The sequence below is a fragment of the Metopolophium dirhodum genome, chromosome 6 (assembly GCF_019925205.1).
Source record: "Metopolophium dirhodum isolate CAU chromosome 6, ASM1992520v1, whole genome shotgun sequence".
In the NCBI taxonomy this organism is placed as follows: domain Eukaryota; kingdom Metazoa; phylum Arthropoda; class Insecta; order Hemiptera; family Aphididae; genus Metopolophium; species Metopolophium dirhodum.
Genome location: NC_083565.1, coordinates 39,251,909 through 39,278,167, shown reverse-complemented (window position 1 = coordinate 39,278,167; position 26,259 = coordinate 39,251,909). Strand labels below are relative to the sequence as shown.

At 30.7% G+C, this 26,259-nt stretch overlaps 1 protein-coding gene across 1 annotated transcript in view; it reads left to right on the top strand.

The window, feature by feature from the left end:
- The first annotated feature begins 3,020 nt into the window (after positions 1–3,020).
- LOC132947813 (tetraspanin-2A) overlaps positions 3,021–26,259 on the top strand; it is a 67,979-nt gene continuing 44,740 nt past the window's right edge. Inside the window, exons 1-2 of the mRNA XM_061018043.1 lie at positions 3,021–3,059; positions 4,406–4,582. Coding sequence (XP_060874026.1) covers positions 3,021–3,059; positions 4,406–4,582 — 216 coding nt within the window. The remainder of the gene's footprint in view (positions 3,060–4,405; positions 4,583–26,259) is intronic.

The window sequence follows — 26,259 nt, the reverse complement described above, 5'->3', positions numbered from 1 at the left end:
CCCTTATCTTTATGTCCCCCCCCCCCCCCCCGACGCTCCGTTTCAAACTTATGTTTAGAAATCCAAACAAGTTCGCACAGCTCACTCTGCAAGCGTGCCAAACTGCCTAAACACATTTTAACACAACACAATAAACTATGATCCCATATTATATAACTTAAAAATAATCTTTATTTGGTAACCTTTACATTTTTATATGCATTTATAATATTGGCTTCTATGAATCTGTTTTGAATAGTCATATTTGGATTTTCAATAACGACTAGCAATACAAAAAATCTTACAACTATGTAATGGTAATCAACCAGTGGACGGGCGGACACAAAGAAGCCACAAGGTGGTCTGAGCTAATATGGTTATATTCTAAAAACGATGTAAACTTTGAGAGAACCGGTCGGTCTCAAAACTACTAGGTGTGGATATGCGGAAAACAAAAAATCTAAAGGCGATGGACTGAGCATGCAGAAAAAAAAGCTCGGTCACCATAATAATATAATTGTTTGAAGAATATATGGCGTCGTCAACAACGACCACAGTCGGTCAAAAACTCGTCCACGACGTAAATCCGACAATATAAAATACATATTACGCGACTTTTTACGAATATTACATACAATATTCAAAACAACGACATAAAAGAGCAGCAATGGTCTGTCGGCACTCGGCAGCGCTCTATTATTCACATCCGGTATGCGTAACGCATTAATAATTAAAAAAAAAAAAAAAAAAAAACAAACGAACGAACGAACAAAAAGTGTGTGCACGCATTCGGACGTGAATTATTATTATTAACGTGTTTAATGGAAAACGAAAAGGAAAAAAAAACATAAATTAAATTAAATATGTTGTACACAAAACATTATTCACATCACCTCGTTAAGCGTTTTGTACGACTCTATAATGTGCGACGACTTGAACGTAAAACAAAAAAAAACAACAAAAATCATCCGGAAAAATCGCTCTGCCGGATAGTTGTTGCCGCGTCGAGCGCGCCTATGACAATATAATGGTCGTGAGTAGGTCACTGTCGTAATAATGGACGTTATACGAATTTGCGTACAAAGATAAATCACATTGTATTGCGATGAGAAAAACGTCGGATTTGAGCGGGAACCGTCGTCTGTCAGCCTACATATTCAGAGCTAATTTTATTATATTATCCTGTCTAGAGATGTGAGTGTGTACTATGTACCGCAGTGGTATACTATCGTTCGTATTGTAGGTACCGAGGTATAGTAATATAAAATATTATATAGGCTGCAAACGAGTTGTGTCCAAATACTAAATTTTGCCTTCAGATTTTTTGAGGTTTCACGGATTGTGTCCAATCAATATAAAAAAGAAAGCAGGTAAGTGGATGTCGCTCTGCTGTACAGTAGGTTACAGGTGGGTCAATGTATAATGTATTGTATTGAACTTGAATTCAATGATATAATATCATTGTATAAGATAAACGATTCAGAGCAGAGACTGTTTGTCGGTCTGGATATTTTATATTTTTATTATGTATAAAAGGTAGCCTGTAAGTTGAATTAATCATTGAATATTATTATAATTTGTTTGTTTCTATGGTGATAAGCAAAGCGTTAGAAGTTAAAATCCCTTTTTTAGCGGTTTTTCGTAATATTAGTCAATGGTATTAAATAACCAATGAAAAAATCAAAAATTACTTTTCTAAAGTACCATCTTGATCCAATTTTCTAAAAGATAAGATATTATAACATGTCGGAATCGTTGTAAAACCACTCAGAAATGTCAGAAATTTACAATAAATTGTAACTACATTGTTTAAATTAAAATTTTTTCAATAGTCATTAGGTGTATGATGATAGGAAACTTTGAATATTAATTTACTCTAAAGTAATTTGTCTATTATTGTGGTCTTTAAAACGTTTAAAATTGTTAAGCCATTAAAAAAATTGGTCGTAATTACAATTGAGTACGCATATTAAAAATGCAGTTGATTTGCAGCACTCTTAACTTTTCGATATCAAGTGATAGGTATAATATAGCTGCAAAGTGTAATGTTATATTATTATTGTAAATGATTCACAAAATGGTACATTATTTTTCCGGTTCACTAGAGGTTCATTTTGATGTTGGTATGTTCAATTTGAACGTCCAGAGCTCGAAAAACAAATTTCGCGTAAAATTGGCAGTCAGTCTCACATGAATTAAATTACAATATTTGTAACTTTATCAATATTTCGTTTCACAATACTGAAAACATTGCACATATTATCATGTCTATACATTTTCATGGAATCCCAAACTGTCACGGTAGACTATTGCTAAAAAAAATCGACTTTTTTTGATGATACTCAACACAACGATTCGGTCGTTTAATAATATAATATCAGCTGTTCTACATTGGCAGTGATCATCAAAATACCTATCCAACCGGCGTTCATAAGAAATATTATACCTGTATAGTTGTTTATCACAATATTAACTTATTTACTAATTTAAGGTCATAAAATATAATCCGACAAAATCGACGTCCATTCGATTTAAAAATGAATTGAGTAATCGCTTGGTAATATTTGAGATTATTTTTCTATTTACATAATATTATTATGTACAAAAATAATGTTTTTTTGTCTCAATAGTTTTATCTGGCGTGATATCGCCGGGTAATTGCCGTTTCCTCCCCCCCCACACATCCCCAAAACCCACCCTAAGCTGTTATTAACTTGACATGTGCTGATGTGTGCGACGACATGCGGATGTATCGAAAACCGTGTCGATCGATCACGACCGCAGGGGCGAGATGACACTAAGTGCAGCAACCATCTGACGACAGATTTCCGTCCCGTGAATTATACATAATATGGGGTGAAACGCATTACCGAAACGGGGAGGGGGTGCTCACCTGTTTTGCCCACCGGTAAAACGTTCTGCTGACAATGTAATAATAGCGTAATATAGGAGTCGGGAGAAAAAAAATATTTTAATTTACAAAATGTACCTACCTAATCGACTATATAGTTTCGTTTTTTTTTTATCATATTATTCTGATCATGAACACGTCGTTCAACTCTACGGATTCCGGTTGGACGGTAAAAATAATGGTCATTTTGCTTCGTAATAAATGATTTATTTATAATAATTAATACGCATTGCGATGTTTTTATCATGCACCCCCCCCCCCCCCCCCATTTTTCCCCTTAATAAAACATTTATTCAAATTCTGATTTTTAAAGTGTACCTTAAATTTCATATTTTCAAATTTCTGAGCCTGTGTCGATACAATGACTTCTATATTTCAAATTCCCCCTTTTTTACTTCAAAATATTTAATGGATGATTTCCTTGAAAATGTGGATGTATCTAAATCGAAATTCTAATGAGTAGTTTCAAAGTTACTAAAATGTTTATACCGAGGATAACAATCATCAAAAATATTTTTACAAAAAAAATATAATTTAAATGTAATATTATTATAATATGTAGTATTTATTATATTTGGATCAATTTTACAAATTTTTTATATTGAAAGATCAATTTATTTCTAACATTTTCAAACCTTTGAAGCCTAAATACTTACTTCACCCATTACCATTGACGAATTAGTACACAAAGCCAAATACTACTTGCTCAAATTTTAATTTAATTCTCACATCAGAATTCTCAAAAAAAATAACTTCCGAATAATTCAAGTTTAAAAAAGGGGTTCCTATTTGAATAAAAAGAAATTTATATTATCACTGGATTATCATTAAGTGGAACGTATAAATCTACAATATTCAAATATACCTAATATTATGGTCTTAAAGTTTATTTACAAACTCCAAAAAACCATATTTTGATTACAACATGCAATATCAAAAAGAAAAAAATCATCACGGTTTAAGTGAATATCGCTTAGCAGATTGGAAATGGACGCATATTCGATGGAGTCGATACGATAAAATACTAATTAAAATTGCAATCGACGTGTAGAGCGTATTATGACATTCTCGTGAATATATGTTATCATTTCCATTACGAAATAAACAATTTAAACCTGCTTTGACAATAATATAATTTTTGCTACACTACTTTGTACTATAATTATTTTAATGTAAAGCATATGTATGTACCCTGTTTGCCTATACGATACGCCGCGTTAAACAGCAAAAATGAATAGTAAAACCGAATAAACGCAACAATCAATGCCGCTCGTAAAAAATAAATTATTGAAATCTGATTCTACGGAAAAACCGTTGTCGACACAAACGGGTAAAATCCGTTTTCCCAGATAAAATTATATAAACGAAACCGTATTTTTTTTTTCGGTAAAATGGACATAACGCGTAGCTGGCGATAAAACGAGTATAATTGATAGTAATATTTCGTATAAAATATAAAAATATGATACTAGGTACTCTGTATGAAAGTCAATGTTTTTTTTTTTGTCCTTTCAGAACGCCGGTGTACATGTGTTTTCGTTCTTCGTCCTCTTATTGGGATCAGCTGTATTGCTGGAAAACACCACGACGGGGTCTGAAATCGTGTCATCGATCAGGGAAAGTATGATGAACTTGATAATGCAATCGCAAAACGAGTACGCTACAAACACGCTGAACATGATCCAAGAATCTGTAAGTAAAAAATTAATTCGTTTTCACGTCTTAGTTACAATAATAAACTAATATTATTACGAATACAGAAACGTATCGATCGCCGTTTACCTAGTTTGCTGTTATATTATTATTAGGTCTATTATTTTACCGGAAAACCCGTTTTACGGGGCATGGCAAGAATACCTGATGAATTAAATAACTTTTGTTCCAATCGAAATGTTTTAATTTTTATTTCGTTTACAGACGTTAAGTATAGTATGAAATGTTTTTTTTTTTATTTCATACCGAAAATTTTAAATCTGATTTAAAGTTTTTTCTGAACATTTCAAAATAGCCAATTTTTAAATCTGGCATTTTAGAAATCGTTCAATTGAAAAAACATTTACCCTGATGCAAGTTGTTTATTTTTTGTAATTTTTGAAAAAAAAAACTTTTAAGTAAGACACATTAATTTGAAAGTAAAAACATTTTTAAAAAATATTTAGATTTTAACAAGTACTTATTTAGAAATCTCATCAAATATTTACAAAAAGTTTTTACTTTTTGATTTTAAAATGTTTTTTTTTACGATTGGATAATTTTTACTTATCAAAAATGAGATTTAAAAAAAAAAATCATAAATAAATTACAAGACTAATAAATGTTTTTACGATCAACTTTTTTGAAAAATTATAGGATTTGTATTTAAAATATATTTTAATCTATTGAATATAATTATATTATATTATACTAGTTGTCCCGCCCACCGTTGCCTATGCTAAAGATTATGTTTTTTTATAAATATATTTGTAATAAAAATCAATGGCATATTTATTCTAATTATAATAGTTACATAATTTGTAACCAATGTGTGACCACTCAGTCTGAGCTATACCCTTTAACTACATATTGTGGTTTAACAAATAATAAATATTAACATCCTCCATGCCCCAAAGAATTTATTCCAACAACTTATTCTTGAAAACGGTCCAGTAGTTTTTGCAGAGTCTGTAAACTCAGATAAACCAACGCTGATTAAAAATATAGTGACCACATATTAAAATTAAAATTTATAAAATCTGGTGAATCGCATCATATCTTGTAACCTGTGGCAAACATTAAGGAAAAAATGTATTCATTTCTACTGATTCGCTTCTATTATTATATTATAATATGTAACCACAAACCAATACCCAATGGCAACCATATCTATACAAATATCACATGGAAAAAAAGCCTTTCAGTTTTTCCCAAACTTTCCAATTTTTCGGTTGACTATTCTAATTTTTCGTACCGTAAAAATTTTATTCAGACTAAAATAATGAACATTTTTTTTTTTTTTAATGAGCCAAATCAATTCGCCCGTTCTCAGATGATACAACGGGTCCAACAGACAGCATTTTATTTTTATTTTATAGATTAGGTACACACATATTTCGTTAATATTATCGAGTCTCATAATTATTGTTTAAAATATTCTTATTTTTATAAATATACAATATTATGGTTAGTGGACTATATCATAATGAATGTTATTTGACAACGCGATATGAGGAATTTCTGAATTTTTATTGATATTATAGTTGGTACTGTTTTCAAATGACGTCATAATAATATGTATAATATTATTCCACGCAATATTTTTATGACAATAAAAAAAAAAAAAGTATTTTTTCACTTTTTTTCAAACGCAATAAAAGAAAAATGCATTATAAAATATAATATAATATCTTCAAAAGCCCGAACAATGAACAATATACCGATATTAATATACCTGTCCCATATGAAAAATAATTATTTCCGTTGAACATCATATGGATATTATGTTTTTTTAACACAAAGGACTGCAAAGGTTTCCGGATGAAACTAACAATAAAGAAATGTATTTTATTTACGCGCACTGTGACCTAAATTCAAACGCAAATCATATGTACTTATTGTTGTGGTTAGCTGCACTTTTCCCAGGTTTTTTTTTTTTTATATAAAACTGACATTGATTGAATACTCAAATGTGTAGTAAAAAAAAAATCATACAATAATTCAATAATAAAAATTAAATAATAATAAATTGAAAATATAATTTAATGAAAAATAAATCCAAAACAAAAAAATAACTCTCCTCACCTATGTACACTAAATACTTCTTATTTTTAGCACCGTAAATAAAAAAAAATCATTTTATCTAAACGAAAAAAACACTATCTAGGTATATAATACAGGTAGGTTATTTTTACGCTGCCCTTTACATTTTATGCGTATTTCTCTTTATTAGTCGATAAAAAAAATTTAATATAAAAATACTATCATAACAATAATAATAATACATATTTTGTAGATTATAACAATATATTTGGTTCGTATTGTTCGTCAATACCCGTTATTATGGTTTTACGTATTTTTTAATTAAAAACAATTTTACGTTATGGCCATTCATCAACGTATGTTACTAATTCAATTGTTGTTCTACGTTTATCTTTTAATGTAAAGTAAATATAATGCAATATAACTGTTAAGATATAATATTTAAAAATTCAAATTATTCTCATCAACTTACATTATTGCACATACAATATTTCAACTTGAGTTATATTGTCCACCTTTATAACAATATATAATATTAATACTTAGAACAGTTGTGAAATATAAATGAAAGGAATCGTATTATGTTGTCACCAGACATAAAATCCTGTAAATACTTTTTTTGTAGTTGAATACTGTCTGGTATCAAAGTTCAATTTAATTTTTATGTCGAAGCTTTGACAAAAAAAAAAAAAATGTCAAGTGAACAGTTAACTATATTATATTATGTTACATTGTTACTATAATAATAACCATTAAAGCCAATAATTTTTAGCTCAAAAAACGACAAAGAAAGTAAGGAAAATTCAATTTTAAAAACGTTTTAAAAGTATTGATATTTCAATAAAAATATAAGCCCTCCCCCTATTCATTTATTTATTCAAATACAAATTTACAGAATTTTCATGTATATACTTACAGTTTATATTTTCAAATAATTCGATTGTTAAGCCTATTGATGCATACATGATGCAATACAAACACATTTGTTACAACCACTGTTTTTTGTATACATTTTGAAGCAGAAGACTTTTTCGAAAATGTCGTTGAATCCAAAATAAAATTTGAGAATAATAACTAATAAGTCAATTCGCATAGGTTTGTATAAGATATGATGATTACACGAAACTGACATTAATTTATACTAACCTATCAACATTTTATGAATTCAAAACATTTTCCGAATATAGGTATTTAATAGATCCAATTTTATATTTTGTAAAAAAAATTTCAAATACAACTATTAGCATAAAGACGTGAATTCAATATTTTTATTAAGATGACGTAAAACTGGCATTTATATTGTTGCCCTCCGTCTTACGAGCGCGTAGCGTTGTACATTTTCAGATACGTTTGAATTCATGAGTTAAAAAATTAGAGTAAATCGTACTATTATCGAACTTGACGCTAAGAAAATTATCAGCTTTGTTTGTTTGTGGGTTTTTTTAATTATTAAAATGTCTAAAACTAGAGTGAAGTTACATCTTCTAAACACTGAAAAGTAAGACTATTAACCAGGGCACCTCATAGAGTACTCATTATATTTTAATTTTAAAGCGGATTATTTATGAGTATTTTAAAATTGTAAATTGTTTCTACATACCTATCTTGAAATACTCATACCAGAGTTGGCGTGTTTTTACATTTTAAAAAACAAAAAAACAAAATAAACTGTATTTTTTGTTTTAAAATGTTTTTTGTGTAAATAAATTGTATGAGTTGTAAGCAATTAAAAACAGTGTTTTAAACAGTATATTTAAAAAAACTTATTTTTTATTTAATATATTATAATTTACTTATCATATTCTAAAAATCCATGTACTACTATAATATGTTTCACAGTTTATTTATTACTTATTTTAAATCTTAAAAGTATTTGAAATGTGTTTTAAATATTTTCTGAATAAATGTCGTAAGTGGACATTATAATTTTATGTATATTTTAATAAGTAAAAAACATTTTGAATTTGGTAATTTAGTCAATAAAAAAAAAAAAAATAAAGTTAAGGATGGTAATATATATAATTATTGAACATTTAACTTGTTTTCTGAAGGATGTCTATTATTATTTATAGTTAATAATAAACAAAAAACACAATGATTACTTGGATCGTACACTGTTTTATTAATTTTAAACAATGAAAAAAACGTTTAAAACAAATGTTTTAAATTCGTGTTTAATAACAAGTTGTTTAAGACAATGTTTTTTAATCATAACGACCCTGCTCATACTTGCTTTAAAATTAAAATATAATAAAACGCCTATGAGACGCGGACAAATGGATAAATGCTTGGCTAGTCGACTATCAGCACACACGTCATATTACTGTGTAGCTCATATTGAGAGGTATTTTGAGAGTGAGTAGGTATTATTAACGAGACCAAATCAGCACTGCGCATGATAATATTATAATGCAAAGTAAGCACAGTTTCTTCAGGGTGGGTATACATTACACGCGCGTGAAAAGGAACAGCTACACGTCGTAGCAAAGACAAATAGTTCGAGTAAACTGCCATCAACTGGATGTGAAGAGTTGTCTAATGAATGTGTTATCAGTCATGTAAACAATAAACATGATATAGAAAACGTTGCGGGGACAATAGTGACGAGGTAACGCTGACAGAAATCACAGGCTTTTGGCTAAAAGTCGATTCAAAAATCTAATACCAAACGATTCGTGTATCGTTTGTAGGAATACCTATTTATACTTGAGCACAAAGCATATTAACTGACGACTAATTCTTGTTTTCTATTTTAAATAAAACATGTAGTTTGTAAAAAATAGTTTAAATAAAAACAAAAGTGAGTAAGTGGATGTCGGTCAGCTGTACAGTAGGAGGTTACAAGCGGGTCACTGTAATGGATGGTGTTACATTTTAATTCAATGATATAATATCATTGTATAAGAAAAACGATTCTGAACGAAAACGGTAAGTCAGCCTATGATATTACCAAGTATATTTGATGATATTATTGTGAATAAAGTAATTTTTATATAACATATTCACGTGGAACCTTGTTTAAAATTTAAAATGTTGTCAAAATTCAAAATTTAAATGCTTATAAAAAAAAATTGTGTCTATATATTTTTAATATATTTCAACTGCTATTGTAACAATATATCAGGCGCCTTGCATTGAATTTTCACGCTTTTTTACCCAACAAATACAATTTTATTGAATTATTTTATAGGAAAAAAAACTAAGAAAATTGAAAATTGACAATGTCCGTAAACAGCTCAAAAATAGTCAAATTATTTTCGAAATTGTATGGTGTATAAAAAATGTCAATATAAACATTCAGTTCAAATTTTCAAGTATTAAGTCATTCGTTTTTTAATTACAATAAAATAAGAAAATCGCTACATGAGAAATTGAGTGAAGATCTAATGTTGTAAAAATTTGAATTTCAAACGCTCATAAAAATTTAATTTGACTTTCTTACACACATTTTTTTTTTTGATAAAAGTAGATAATCTTATAAGGAACTTTGTATTACATTTTAAAATTTTAGATTTAAAAATAATTGAATTATTGAATTATGAGTTCTTAACTCAAAATAATTTGCTAATTTTCGTGGTTTTTCAATATTTTGTCAATTTTTGAACTTTAAATGCTTATAAAAAAATACTGTGACTAAGGATTTTTAATATTTTTCGAATGTCTTTGTAACAATATAGTAGGATCCTTGTATTAAATTTTCAAGTATTTTTACTCAACAAACAAAGTTTTATTGACATTCATAGAAAAAAATACTAATACAATTTGAAACTGAAAATGTTCCTAAACAGTTCAAAACAAATAAAAATATTTTGAATATTTTATCGTGTATAGAAAATGCAAATATAAACGACCTGTGAAAATGTCATGTATATACGTTCATTTGTTTTAGAGTTACACCAAAAACCAAAATCGATTTTGTGGAAAACTGATTTTGGGTAAAAATTCCCCTTTTCCCTTAATTTTTATGTTGTTTTTCCTTGCGTTTTGAAAACTTTTGGGAATTTTAGAATTTGACCCCCTGAATGCACGGACAATATTAACTTTCCCATCGAACAAGGTACTGAAGTTGAAAATCGAAGCATTATTTCGACTACTTATCGTGTACAAAGACTCAAAAATAAAAAAACAAAAAAAATAAATTAATAAAACACACATCATTGTAAAATCAAAACATTTATCGTTCCACTCAGAATCTTAAAAAGAATGAAAAAATGCACAAATTTTAAAAATGCAACATCAAAGTTTTAACCGTCAACGCGAGTATGCATGTGGACAGTGGCGCCGAAGTGTTTAAAATATACTGCTACATTGTACAATCAAGGGGTTCCCCATCATCTCACTTTTTTAATTTCACAATCAAATGCAATCTCAAAGCACCTACAAAATTCAATGTTTAATCATTTATTTTTACGTTTTAACGTAAGTTCTGGCTCGCGTTACCCTACATTGCCCCTCCCCCTATCTAAAAAATATTCCATGTCATACGTAAAGTAGGTGATCGGCGCAGTTTGTAAGTACACTCAGTGCAGCGTGTAGCATAGCGTCCAAGTCTTGATGTTAGGTGGGCATCAATAGAAGAAAAATAGTTTATTTCATCGGTAGGCATAACAATCTTCTATGAGGGGTAGGTCACCTAAAATTATTCGAGCAACACTGATTCTTTTTCTGATTTATGCCAATAGGTACGCCTATCTACACTTGTGCAAAATGTGTATTTGAAGAGTAGGTACCTACGCCTTATTTCTTTTATATTTTATATAACAGGTATATTTTAGTTCGTATAAAATGGTTCAAATATAATACTCAATTTTTTTAAAACAAAAACACCCGATCCTTAGCTGTCAACGCGAGTGGGTGGGGTTTAACGTATGTTCGATTGTCGAAAACAACTATCTGAACTACTACCCTATAACACTGATATTAACATTTTCGAAAACAAGACATATTTCGTCGCGACCGTGTAGATGTAAATAAAATGTTTGAATCAATTCCGTCGTCAATGGCGTATTATATTGGTGTACACCGGTTTGTAGCTAAGTGTAAGCAATAGTAGCCAAACTCAGCGACATAGATTGAAAGTCTACACCTTAAAACATATATGGGTGGATGGGTATTGACGGAAGGAAAACTGTATATTTCATCGGTGGATAAAACGTGATATTATTATAACAGGTGTAGGTTACTAAAAGTAATACTGGTACTAACCTATAAAAATTTAGTTTCAAAACCTATTTCAGAAAACGGTATAAACCGTTAAAAAACAGAAACCGCAAACAAAAACAAAACCGAAACCAAAAATATAAAATTTAAAAAACGGTATTTTTTTGAAAATCATTGGTATCTTGAACATTTTGGAAAGTTTACTTTACACAAAATGGGATTCGAATGTGATCCCGAGATTCAAATAAATTAATAAACTATGAATGAACGTAAATAATCCAGGGCTCGAGACCGATTTTAGAAACCGGTATAAACAGTTCAAGAACAGAAACCGAAAACAAAATCAAAAACGAAACTGGAAAAAGTTGAAAACTGGAACTATAATTTAAGACCAAAACCGAAAAAAAATTGGAAACCGGTATACGAAATCGAAACCGAAACCGAAATTTCCTAATACCGGTATTAGAAAATTGAAACCAAAATTGAAAAAATTAAAAACCGGTGTACAAAATCGAAACCGAATTTTTTTCAACCGGTTTCAAGCCCCGCCCAAAATAATTATTTGAAAAACATGCATATTTTGTTTTTCCGATACAATAGCCACCGCGGGTACACCGATTCACACCCGTACTCGATTACGTAATATTAATTGAAGAATAATATTATAGTACCTATACGTTATTTTTCTATTTCAAATAAACAAGGTTTATTTCCATGTGATTCGTGTAAAACGGAGTTTTAGCCGTCAACGCGAGTCGAATACGCCCACGACCCCCCGTACAACACTAATATTTCAATTTTCCAAAATAATACGTATTTCACCCTCCCCCTCCAACCCCCCCCCCCCCCCCGACCCGACCGTGCGGATGTGATAAAACGTTGAAATTAATTCCGTCGTCATTGGCGTCGCGCGCGTACCTGTGTACAACACATACGCAAAATAATTATTATATTGCACACTATTTATCGTCGTCGTATCATATTGTTACAACGCACATAAATCCGAATACCTATGTATATAACGTATAAATATATACCAACGAGTTATATGCATATTGTACACATAGTTATACGGCGTATGCGACACCGCTGCTGCCGCCGTGTTCGGTGAAATACGACGCGAGTGTAATTATTTTATTAATTATTTTCGATGGAGCGCGGGAGCGCATTATTATTATTATAGTAGTCATACCTACCTATATAGTGTACCAGAGCCACTGCCGTTATAGATGTTATTAGTTTTCAAATTTTCGCGGAAAATATTCAATTTTAATCCTGCCGAACACGAACGGGCGAGAGCACGCCCGACGCGGATCCCCTCGTCCTCTCGCCGACCGCGGCCGTTGCCAAAAACACACATCGCCGAAATGCCCGGGAAAACCTGCCGCCGCCGACGATCGCCTGTTTTACGCGGCAAACACATTCCGCCGGTGCGCGTGTTCTGTATCGAAAACAGTATTAAATGTGACGTAGACAAACGCGCATAACGCCGTACACGATGTAATATATGGACAGGTCCCCCGCTCGGTTTCAACGAAATCAAAACGTAATCCGATAAACTCGCCCTATGTTTTCCATCAATAACGAACAACCAATTAGCAGCGAGAAAATTAATCCATTTTATACTAACGACGTTATTAGTACCTATATCATAATATTTTACGCGCACGCAGCTCGAACATCGTGGTATACATAAGTATAGCTGGTATACCAGATGGAATTACGTTATTGTTATTTTGTGTCGCACATTAGCAGCCGCGGTAATAATATGTTCATATCGTTATTATAATACGACAAAGGGAACAAAAACGCATTTTAAACGTTGACACGGGCACCATGATTAGGGATAGGGGAGGGGGTGGTTACGCCTCTCTCGCCCGCCGCCGTTAAAACGAAACGGTTCACCGCCGAAATTCGTTGAAATCTCCGATGTCGAGCTAGCCGCCGTCGGATTAGGACGACCCAAAGTTTTAATCGTCTTCGTCGGGTGGGTCTGAGGTATACTAACTCGCAGAGGTACCTGGTCACGAGCTTTCCAATAATTAGCAGTGTGGTCGGGAGGTTTACCGTAGTACAATGTTATTACGATATAATATTATCTCCGTTCAGCTGCGGGCACCCAAAGAATTGTCTCGATGCGTTTGTAAACGAATAGAAGTCGTTTGGATGATGAGCAGTCGACGACGTGCATAGTTATACTTGTACACAGGTTCTGAGACCGAAACAACAGAACCTAGGTATAATAGTTGTGCTGCTGCTGGCATGCCCTTTCATCTCCAGTTTGTGCTTCTCGACGAGGCAATCGATTTCAGAAAGTTTCACCCTGCACTCGCCTACAGTCCGTGGCATCAGTAGTTATACGAATGATCCTACCCGACCGTGACGAGACTTTAACTGAGTGACTACATCGGTTTATTTTTTAATTCAAAGAACGACAACGACCACCAGTCCGACCATTCAAACAGAATATTGATATCGTTTTTATTATTTTATATCGGGGCCTTCACCCCCTTCCCATACAAGTGCCCAAAACACCCACAAAAAACCCTTAAAAACCAAACTCCCAAAATCAACCAAAATCCAAATAATATTTTCATTTGGTACAAAGGCGGGCATTAACTTAACTAGTTAATTATTTTTGTTTTTAACTTATTAACTTATTCAGTTAAAATTGTTATTGTTGTAACTTAACTTTGTATAGTTAATTACTACTGTCGTGCAGTTACGTTAATTTTCTTTTCCTGTCATTCGCAATCAACTAGACAATACTGATTCGATGACTCTTTTTCGATTTTGGTCATTATTTTACCAATTATATATTATAAAATAATCTAATTAATTTTTTTTTTTGTTAACTTTTAACTTAACTAAAGACAATTTAATTGAATTAACTTAACTTGTCACAGTTAATTATTTTTATTAACTTGACCACCTTTGATTTGTAAGTATTCTATGTGGATAGTTCGATTTTTTAGTTAGTCTTTTGTTCGATAATAACAATATGAGGACAGTATTTACAATCAATTATATTATTATGCATTCACTATAAATAATATTTTCTTAAAAATGTTATCGATATTAAAATCCAATTCACCGAATATTAAAATATTATTTCAATCACAATTTATTACTTTACTGGTTGTAGGCGCCCATAGAATAAATCCAAATACAGCCAATATAACAACATAAAACATTATTGTGTAGACGTTTACGGTCGGGTCTGGTCTGGTTTCAACGACTGAACTATGTGTTGACATTGACCAAATACTATAATAATAAACAGTATTACCTTGTTACAATAACAATATTTTATAAATATATCTAATAAAATTAACTGGACTACCGAACATAAGTATTAGCCAATATTAATGGTGTCTGTGCTGGTTTTTCCGGTTTTCAGCAATTCTAGAAAATTTGAAAATTATATTTTATATAACTTCAATAGTATAGTACCTTACTACCTTTCAACTAATCTACTGTCAAATAACTATTTATGGGGGGGGGAGGTTTATATGGTATATTTTATCAATAAAAATTACTTCATGGAAAAAACTCATTGGCATGTCGAATTTCGATGATTTTGTTTTTATTTGAAAGATGATAATTTGATAATTTTTTCAGGTTCGATTAAAGCCCGAAACATCATTTTACTTTTAAGAGTGCGAGAAAAATACAATTTAAAAATAACAAATATTATGTATCATTGAAGTGCATATTTTACTTCTATAATATAAATTTATCATAATTTTGAAAATTTGGTCCAACCTGAAAAATGTTCTCTCCTTTCAAATAAACAAAAAAAAAATGTATTAACAAAAATCGACTTGTCTATGGGGCGTGAGAGTTTTTCCTGTTAGACATGTTTCTTGTACTAAAAACGCACAGGCTCCGATGCCCTGACCCGAATAAAAACGGTTATTCACCTAGTTTCGAGTGTCAAATAAGATCACCCAAATAAACCCTGCACCCAAAACCCAAAATCCCCCGGAAAAACGATTATACTTGAAAATTTAAAAATCTTGAGACTTATAATAATATTATGATGTTAATTGTTTTTTTTTATTAAAGACGATATTATAAATTAATAGTATAAATAACGAAATACGGCGCGTATTTCGTTTACGCCCGGTTACCATAACAATAACACAATAATATATAGGTTACCAGCTACCACCTATCGTACTATAAGTAGGTATACCACGACGACAGACTTACTGTTTTATTTTATTTTCCCCCATTCAGAAACGCGTTAGAGATAAAGCACAGCTTTTACGGACATCATAAACAGAACAAAGTCAAACAAACCAATTTCCGTTGTGTATTCGATACGCTCAGATCGTTTCGACGATACATATAATCCTAAAGTACAGCTGTTACAAAGCCGAATTGTTCAACCGGAAACGGTATCAAGTGTCGTCTTATTATACCGCGATGACGTACATTCGCGATGCATCTTCGAAAATACAGTCATACGAGTTCGTGTAATTCCCGTATATAATCAAAAATGTTTTAAACGTCCAGTAAAGTGAAATTTTGTTTTCTTGTTCACTGAAAACGTTACGGCGAAGAAAACAAACTGTATTACTCGGGCTAACCTATATGGACACGGATTTCGTCTCGTTTTACCCTAAATCTATATAATATTATATAACTATAGCTGATCCCGTGCACTTCGTCGACCGTTAAATGTACCAAGTCTATACGACTCAAACTTTGTTCGATTCGTTGTTTAATATTCAGCGTACGGTGTTGAAAACTTATCTTCACTTTTCCGTTACCCGGAAAAAAAATTCTGATTTTTCAACTCCTTTTGGGTGTAACGCGCCGTGGAAGCAATGTCTTTTTAAGTGTAAATTATTTTGTATTTTAATGTATAGCCCGGTGTTATCCGTGAGATTCGCAGTAGTTTATTATCAGGTAGGCAATCTACCTGCGGTACACCGGGATGTTTGTACTTAAGTGTCCCACACAGCATACAAATATTTCCTATAACTATGGTAGAAATATTTTCAGTAAAATAATATAGTTGTCAAAATATTTTAAAAAGTTGCGTAAATAATTAGGAAATATTTTAATTATATTCTTTGGCCAAGAAGTTCATATTTTTCAAAATATTTTATAAAAAACATTTTAATTTTGAAATTTTTACGGAAATTTTATAAAATTATTAAGTTGACATTTTTACCCAATCATATAGTACAATATTTTGTTATAATGAGAAGAAAATATTTATACAATATTATTAGTCAAATATTCATTATTCAAGCATTTTAAAATATTCATAAAATATTATCATTTCCCAAATTGTGTGTGGGATATAATTGAACTCTAAAGTATCAGAGTTAAACCAAGTTTGTCGTTTTCACTTAATTCAACCTATTAATACGATAAATTAATACAAAATCCTAACGTAACCTAATACCGTACTAAAATCCGACGAATAAAAAAACCAAACATTCATATGCATATAGATAAAGAAGACAAATAAAAAAAAAATAAAAATAAGAAAAAAAATGGAAAACAATTGAAAAGTTCGGGCTACCGAAACCGTGGTTCAAACTTGAGACATTCCATACGAAAATACTTAGGAGTGCCACTGCGCCAACATGTTTATCGCTTAATTAATTATTATTATTATTAAAACCTAAAGCGACCATTTACAAACAAAAATTTCCATCGTAAATTCCATAATCCCTATTTGAGCACCTTCCCGGGTTGGAATTTATCTTTTTTAAGCTAGCCTATCTTCTTTCAAGAGGTCTAATCTATCTCTGTGCCAATTTTCATCCTTATCGGTTCTTCCATTTAGGAATACATTAAGGACACACACACAAAAATTCATTTTTACATATATAGATTGACAAAAAATAATGATACAAATCAAAATCCGCGACTTTAAGTTGCCCATCTAAGTCGAATCATTTCCCAAAGCTAGGTTTGAGACTGACGCCGATCTGTCCGCAAACTGAGGTGGTATACTAGAACTGAGACACACCTGTAGAGCGTATATTATTATATACTATAATATAGGACTTGAATAACTGCACTCGAAGTCGGGATATTTGGCTTAATATAATAATATATAATGTCGTTACGATTTACGTACCTAATTTATTATTAATTAATTAATACCGAGTGAACAATATTACGATAACAGCAAAGTTCTGTACCGAGATATGAGAAACCTGTTATGTGAGCCCATATGTAGTAGGTAATACAGTGAGAGTTTCTAGTGCCCTTTGAATTATCATTTTAACCGTAGCCCGGGAACTTCGGGAGTTAATACAGTTCAAATAATATTTATTATTTTATTTTAAATTTGTATAACATAAACGGCAATAGGCTCAAGTACATTGTCCAAGACAATTTAGATATTCGAAATAAGTAAATTTGTAAAAACGTAACTTAAGTTATTTTAATCACAATATATGAACGAAAAAAAAATACTAAACTAAATTACATTTCTCCAAAATATTGAACGACTGGTTTTCTGATGAAAATCGTGAATGATTAATAATTAGTAGGTAATGGATAGAGTCCAATCCAAAAACTCATTTCCAAACATCAAAATGCTGTACCATAATTAGTTAGGTGGGTTTTGATGTGAAAGGAGGGGAATGTTTTGGAGTTATGTTGAGGTACGTGGAAAGGGATCACATTCAAATCGCCTGTTGTGTAAAGCAAACTTTCCAAAATGTTCAAGATACCAATGATTTTCAAAAAAATATCATTTTTTAAGTATTATATTTTCGGTTTCGGTTTTAAAATATAACACCGGTATCCAAATTTTTCCATTTTCGGTTTTTAATGTAGTACCGGTTTCCAATGTTTTTCGGTTTTGGTTTTAGATTATAATATCGGTATCAAATTTTGTCCGGTTTCGATTATTTTAATAGTTTATACTGGTTTCTGAAATTCAAGCCCTGCTATTATGTTTATGGTTTTTGTTTAACGGTGTCGTTACACGTCCGTTACGATTCGTTTTGAAACTAACCACTCGTTTATTAAAAAAAAAAAAAAAAATAATAAAATGTCCACCGACAAATCTACAACACTATTTGCATATGTGCCTTAAAGTATCTACCTGAAATATGCGTTTTGAGGGTAAACACCGCTAACGTGGTACAGTGTTATACAATATTATATTTCATTGTATTTGACGACAATGACGGTAATATTGTTACATTGGTAACGTCGGTAAATACCGATATTAAACCCATTTATTTGTTGCCGGTTTTTTAATTAAAAATTGTACGCGTGTCGTATTGCCCACGCTTCGAGCGCGTACACATTTTTGTATGATGTTTTGATAAAATATTTATTAGAACATTAATTAAAACTATTTTCAATTGCTGTACGTAGATTTTACGCTGTACAATGAAACGCAGCTTTAGCGTGTAGTTATATCCACCACGTGAAGCTGAATATTTCATCAGCTACCTACCTATATTATGACATTCCGATGAAATTATTTCATATTATTTTTTTTTCCGTACTTATTACTATAAAAGGTATTTTGTAACAACTGATGTAGAACACTAGAACTCATTAAAAGCGAGATATTTAAAATCGAAATACATCATAAAAAAGGTGGATAAGTGGATATCGCTCTGCTGTACGGTAGGTTACAAGTGGGTCACTGTAATGGATGGTGTTAAATTTGAATTCAATGATATAATATCATTGTATAAGAAAAACGATTCTGAGCAAAAACTGTCAGTCAGCCTATGATTTTACCAAGTATATTTGATGATATTATTGTGAATAAAGTAATTTATATATAACCTATTTACGTGGAGCCTTGTTTTAAATTTTCAATCCTTAGCCATAAAAGTTAAAAATTTATAAATTTTTAACCACAAAATAATTAATAAATTAAAAATTTGATAAATGTTGTCAAAATTTGAACTTTAAATGCTTATAAGAAAAAATTGTGCATATGTATTTTTAATATTTTTTAACTACTATTAGAATGATATATCAGGAGCCTTATATTAAATTTTCACGCTTTTTTACCCAGCAAATAAAATTTTATTGATATTTATAGAAAAAAAAACTGAAAAAATTGAAAACTGACAACGTCCGTAAACAGCTCAAAAAGAGTCAAAATATTTTCAAAATTTTATCGTGTATAGAAAATGCTAATATAAACATTCAGTGAAATTTTCAAGTCATTCGTTTTTTAATTACAATAAAATAAGAAAATTGTTACATGAGAAATCGAGTGAATATCAAATGTTGTAAAAATATAAATTTCAGACGCTCATAAAAATGTAATTTAAGTTTCTTCTAGACATTTTTTTTTTTGATAAAGGTAGACAAACTTATGAGTAATCTTATATTACATTTTCAAATCTTAGATTTAAAAAGAAAAATTTTTATGAATTCTCATCAAAATAATTTGGTATTTTTCGTGATTATTCCGTATTTTGTCAAAATGTGAACTTTAAATGCTTATAATTAAAAACTGTGACTAAGGATTTTTAATTTTTTTCATCTGCCTTTGAAACAATAACCTAGGAGCCTTCTATTAAATTGTCAAGCTTTTTTACTCAACAGATAAAATTTTATTGATAATTATAGAAAAAAAAACTAAAAAAATTTAAAACTGACAATGGCCATAAACAGCTCAAAAAGAGTCAAAATATTTTGTAAATTTTATGGTGTATAGAAAATGCTAATATAAACATTCAGTCAAAATTTCATGTCCCTACGGTCATTTGTTTTAGAGTTACACCAAAAACCAAAATCGATTTTCTCGAAAACAGATTTTGCGTAAAAATTCCCGTTTTTCCTTAATTTTTCTTTTGTTTTTCACGTCGCTTGTGAAAACTACTGGGAAATTTTTACTTTTGACCCCCCAAAGTACCAACTAGATTCACTTTCCTATCAGAAAAGTTACTATTGAAGAAAATCCAAGCACTTTTACTGTCCTAAAAGGTGATGACAGACACAAAAATAAAAAAAAAATAAAAAAAAAAATAAAAAAATAAAAAAAAAAACACACATCATTGTAGAATCAATACATTCATCGCTTCGCTCAGAATCTAAAATATATCACAATTAATTCATTTACGACCTACAAAATAATTGGATGATATTTAAAAGTTGTCCGTAATTTTTCAATCGTGCCTGAGAATATACACAAACACTATTCACTCTTATGCGGATTCCTGGACATGCCTCAAAACTTGACTCGATGACTTATGCAGATTTAAAAAACCCTAATCAAAGAACTCGCCCAAATAAAATGGCAAACACACTCTGGCTCCCTTAATTAAGAGAAATCAAAAATACTACCTTCGGCTGCCCTAACCTCCCTCTAAATATAAGGGAACAACCTCAACACACCCAACATCCTAAACACAGCCCTCGGACCAGACGCGAAACCACTACACGAATTTTAATTTTCTTAAAATAACCAAATTGTATAACCTTATAACAAAAAAAAATTGTAACTTGCCAATGCCGAGGGTGTTAATTGAAAACTACTTAAGTTAACTAAATTAATATTTCATATTATAGGTGTGGGTGAAAAAATAAATGGGTCTTACATACTATTATTTTAAATCGAAAATAACATCATTATAAAATACCAATGATCACTCTCGAAATTAAAACTTTTCAACGTTTTCGCGACAGTGCGTATAAACAACAAGACCGAAAGTTATGTGTACCAACAAAATGTTGTTACCCCAGAGGAGTCACATTAAATTGGATAATGGGATAGCACTGCGGTGTAATACTTTACGGGAGAATTGCCATTTATAACCGTAACATATTAATATCTGTTTGCTACCAGTTCCAAAGAGCGAATAACGACGAAATTTCGGTAAAATAATATATTATCAGGAACGAACAATAAAGAATGGATTCAGCCATTCTTCAGGAGTATAAAAATAAAAATAAAATAAAAAAGAAATGAAAAGAAAAGAGAAAAAAGCTTTAAAAAGAAAAGTCTTTGTAAATCACTACAGTTCTCGAGCATCCGGGAAATTCAGGAAAAATGAATGCACAATATAATAATAATATATAATAAAAATAAAATCGTGTATATTACACAATACACTTTGCTGCCATCATAGTCCATAACTGAATTTAGTAGATATACATTAATACATTATTATGTTCGAATTTAATGTTAAAATAAAAAAAAGAAAATCTGTTTTAAAAAAAATGTACCTATATAATATACACCAACTACTGTTTTTTACGTATTTTGTAAAATTAATGATTTCCACGTATAAATGATATTTGGACGGAATTAAAAATGTCATTATATGCCGTTATTTAAATAATTTAAAAATTACAACGATAGAAAATCCAATTTTTTTTCTTTCAAAAATGCATTATGTTCTGTTTATGAGTCGTAACGATTTAAATATGTTAACTAATTCGTTAAGTCAGTTGATCGGTAAAATTATGAAAAACAAATATTTCCCAATGTACTTTCTGAGGAAATGCATGTCGACCTCTAAAATAGTCACGTCCTGAATACGTCTACAACACAATGAACGAGTACAATTTACACTAAATATTGGTAATTCGAATTATTGTAATAATCGCATTATTTTGAATAAATAGAAAAAATCAAAACGTAAAGACCACTCTAAAACATACCAAATTTTTTGAAAAATATTTCGGAACTCGTATAGTTCGTCGATTGTAGCCGCCAGTGCGTTGAAATTCAAGATATTTGCAAATGTTAATTTAAGTACTGTAAATTACATTACAACAATAAAAAATATGCTATTGAAAATCTAATTTTTTTTCCATTAAAAAATTATGTTCTATTAATGAGTCATAATGGTTTTAAAATGTTAACTAATACGTTAGTTAACTGATCGGTTAAATTATGAAAAACAAATATTTCCAGATGTACTTTCTGAGGAAATGCATGTCGACCTTTAAAATATTCGCGTCCTTTATACGACTACAAGTACAACGCAATAAACGAGTACAATTTACACTAAATATTGGTGATTTGAATTATTGTAATAATAACATAATTTCGAATAAATAGGAAAAATAAAAAAAGTAAGGACCACTCTATACATCCCAAATTGTTTGAAAAATATTTCGGAACTAGTATAGTGCGTTCAAATTCAGGACATTTACAAATTTTAATATGAGTATTGTACATTTATATAGGGATGTGTTCATGGGTGGGTTTCATATCCACCCTCTCTGGTTTATTTTCGTCGTATAAAATGTGCGATAAACCAATGGATGTATATTTACCGCTATACAACGTGAATAATCTGAGAAAAGTCGACAACTTATACCCCCTACCCCCTTAGAAACAAAAATAAACTGGCTACGCCACTGTAAAAGTATAATAATTATGTGTTGGAGAGTCGATGGAGCTCATTGTAATATTATTTTTTAATTACTCCATCACACGTGGTGCCACTTGAACGTTTCCGTCTGAAATTCATCGGAGTATTTACATATTTATTTTGATTTCGATTTGATTTTGCCCTCCAACCGCACGATACACGCACTGTAATTATTATACACGTGTCGGCACTTTTCAAACTAAATACTCTCACCACGTGCTGAACATGGGTGCCAGCCAAAGGTCAAATTAAAGTCAAATTTAACAATTTATTAGAAAACGCTTTTTACCTATAAAATAATTGCTCGGTACACGAATATTATATTCTCGATACGATTTATGTTAAATCAGTAATATTTACATTAAACTCGGCACGAATTCGTGACATTTAAAGATGATAATCGCATACGAGGATTTATCCATAATTGCGATGTCTCCTGATAAACAAATCATAAATCTGTTTTTTTTTTTTATTAGTCTCACAGAGTCAAGTACTACACTTATTTTATTTTTCAATTTAGTTATATTTTTTGGTAAAAAAGTTAAAAATAATAGGTTTTTTAAATTTTATTTTCAAAACAATTTAAGATGCAGGCCATTTGAAATATTTCAAACAAATAAATTTCATGGCATTTTATAACCCTAGGTGCAAGCATGCATCAAATTAAATTTTCGCACATTGCCTACTTGATATGCTGTTCGACATTGTCCGCGATCCGTCGTAGTCGGATCGTCTACCCGGGAGGCTGAGTTTTATATACATATAACAATTTGTTTAAATTTGTAATTTTTTACGGTCACGTGGTGGTGCATCCTCAGCTAGTGAATAATATAAAATATGTACAACGATGTGTTAGACTCTAACTGTTCAAAACTTCTAACTCTGTTCGAGTATCGATGGTGTCCGTTATATTTTTTAATTAAACGAAACGTGCCACTTGAATGTTCGAGTTTTATCGGAGTATTTATATTTTTTTAATATTTATTTTGGTTTTATTTTGCCGCCTGACCTTACGATACATCCGCCGCAGTGTAGGCACTATTCAAACCGAATACTTTTACCACATGCTTAACGTGGCCACCTCTTCCAGCCAAAGGTCCTTAAAGTCAAAGTCAAAACTTTATGAGAAAGTACGTCTTGTTTACCTCTAAAGGTATTTCCTTCTACCTAAATACATTTTATACTCGATGGGTGATTACAATATTTACACTAAATTTGGTAATTTTAGCTACACGTGTATGGCGATAATCAAAATATTTTGTCGACCACTCCAAAGCGTAGAGAATCTATACGAGATCGTGACATCTACAGAAAACTAGAGCTCGGATGTTAATGACCAAAATGTCATTAAAATATACATTTAAAAATTTCTAAACATGCAAAAATATGCATTTAAAAATTTCAAAATATGCTAACATATATTTTTAAATAAATCAAAAATATATCTATTTTTCAACAAATATACTATGCAAAAATGAAAAAATATACGCAAAAAAGGTGTTAATAATAATTCAAAATAAATTATGAACACTGTTAAATGTATACTAAATATTATATCTATTTTAAACAATTACAAAAAATGGGATAGCAGTGATTCAGAATAACTTTTGTTTTAAATGATTTTAAAATAACTTCATTGCAAAATACATAAAATAAATAAAATACAATGAATATAAATATATAAACTAAAATGCATATTATGCAGTAAAAAGTGTTATGTTTATATTATACTAGCTGATCCCGTGCACTTCGTTGCCCGTTAAATGTACCAGCTCTATATGACTCAAACTTTGTTCAATTCGTTATTTAATATTCGGTGTGAAATGGTTTGAAATGAAAAATTATTTTCTTGTTGGCCATTCATCGAGGAAGGCTATAGGCTATATCATAACACCACGCTACTACAAATTTATAGAAGCCTGGGGAAGTGCTCAAACAGGAATTTTAAGATTTACGGTGGAAGTGTTTGTTTATATACAGGTCGCAGTAGTTTCGGAGTTTATCCCCAACAAACAATCAAATCTTTCCTCTTTATAATATTAGTATAGATTTAAATATTTTAAATTACACTAAATCTAGAAATTAGCAATATATACATTTGTATGCTCAAAAATGTCAAATATGCAAAAATATGCAAAAAAAGTTTGCCCGTTTCTAACATAGACTTCAAGAATCAAATTTATATCTCATTCCGGTGTAATTCTGGCTGCGCGAAAAAAATATGCTAAGTCATAAACGTCCGAGCTCTACAGATAAACAATACGTACAATTAATGTATAACGACGTGTCGGAGAACCGATGGCGTGCAATGTATTTTTTAATTACACCACACGTGGTATGTGCGACTATAACGTTTGTGTTTGAAATTCATTGGAGTATTTGGTATAGGTTATATATTTATTTAGGTTTCACTAGCCGAGGCAAACGGGAATCGCGCGTGGACGACGATCGTCGTATTATTTTAAACGGAGAAAGAGTCAAAATATTTTGTCGACCACTCCAAAGCGTAGAAAATCGATACGAAATCGTGACATTTACAGATAATAAATACGTACAGTTAATGTATAACGACGCGTGGCGGAGAATCTATGGCGTACATTATATAATATTTTAATCACACCACACGTGGTATGTGCGACTTTAACGTTTGTGTTTGAAATATTCATATTTATTTCAGATTCCGGCCGGAGTGAGGGATCTAGTGGTTTTACAATGGTGTTTGTTTTTAAGTAATTTTTTTATCCTGTTTACAAAATGTCTACCAGAGGAGTGCTTTGATTTCAACGTTTCGTATCTTATCTTTTAGCAAATTTGATCAACATGGTACTTTAGAGAGGTAATTTTTTCGATTTTATCAATAGTTATTCAATGCCTTAGGAAAAACCACCGACAAATTACAAAAAAAAAAAACATCTAAAACGGCATTTTAACCAAAATATGTTATGGGCATCGGTGGGGGCCGATTTTTGCGAAAATCGGCACACAAGTCGACCCACCGCAGACAATTAGTGGAGGTGGATTGGCGCCTGAGCTGGAGGTGTTTAAAATTGTTTAGCTGGTGAACTTGGCGAACTGACCGACCGGCGAAAAACGTCACTGTCTGTTTACCACTATCTAACTCTATATATAAAAAAA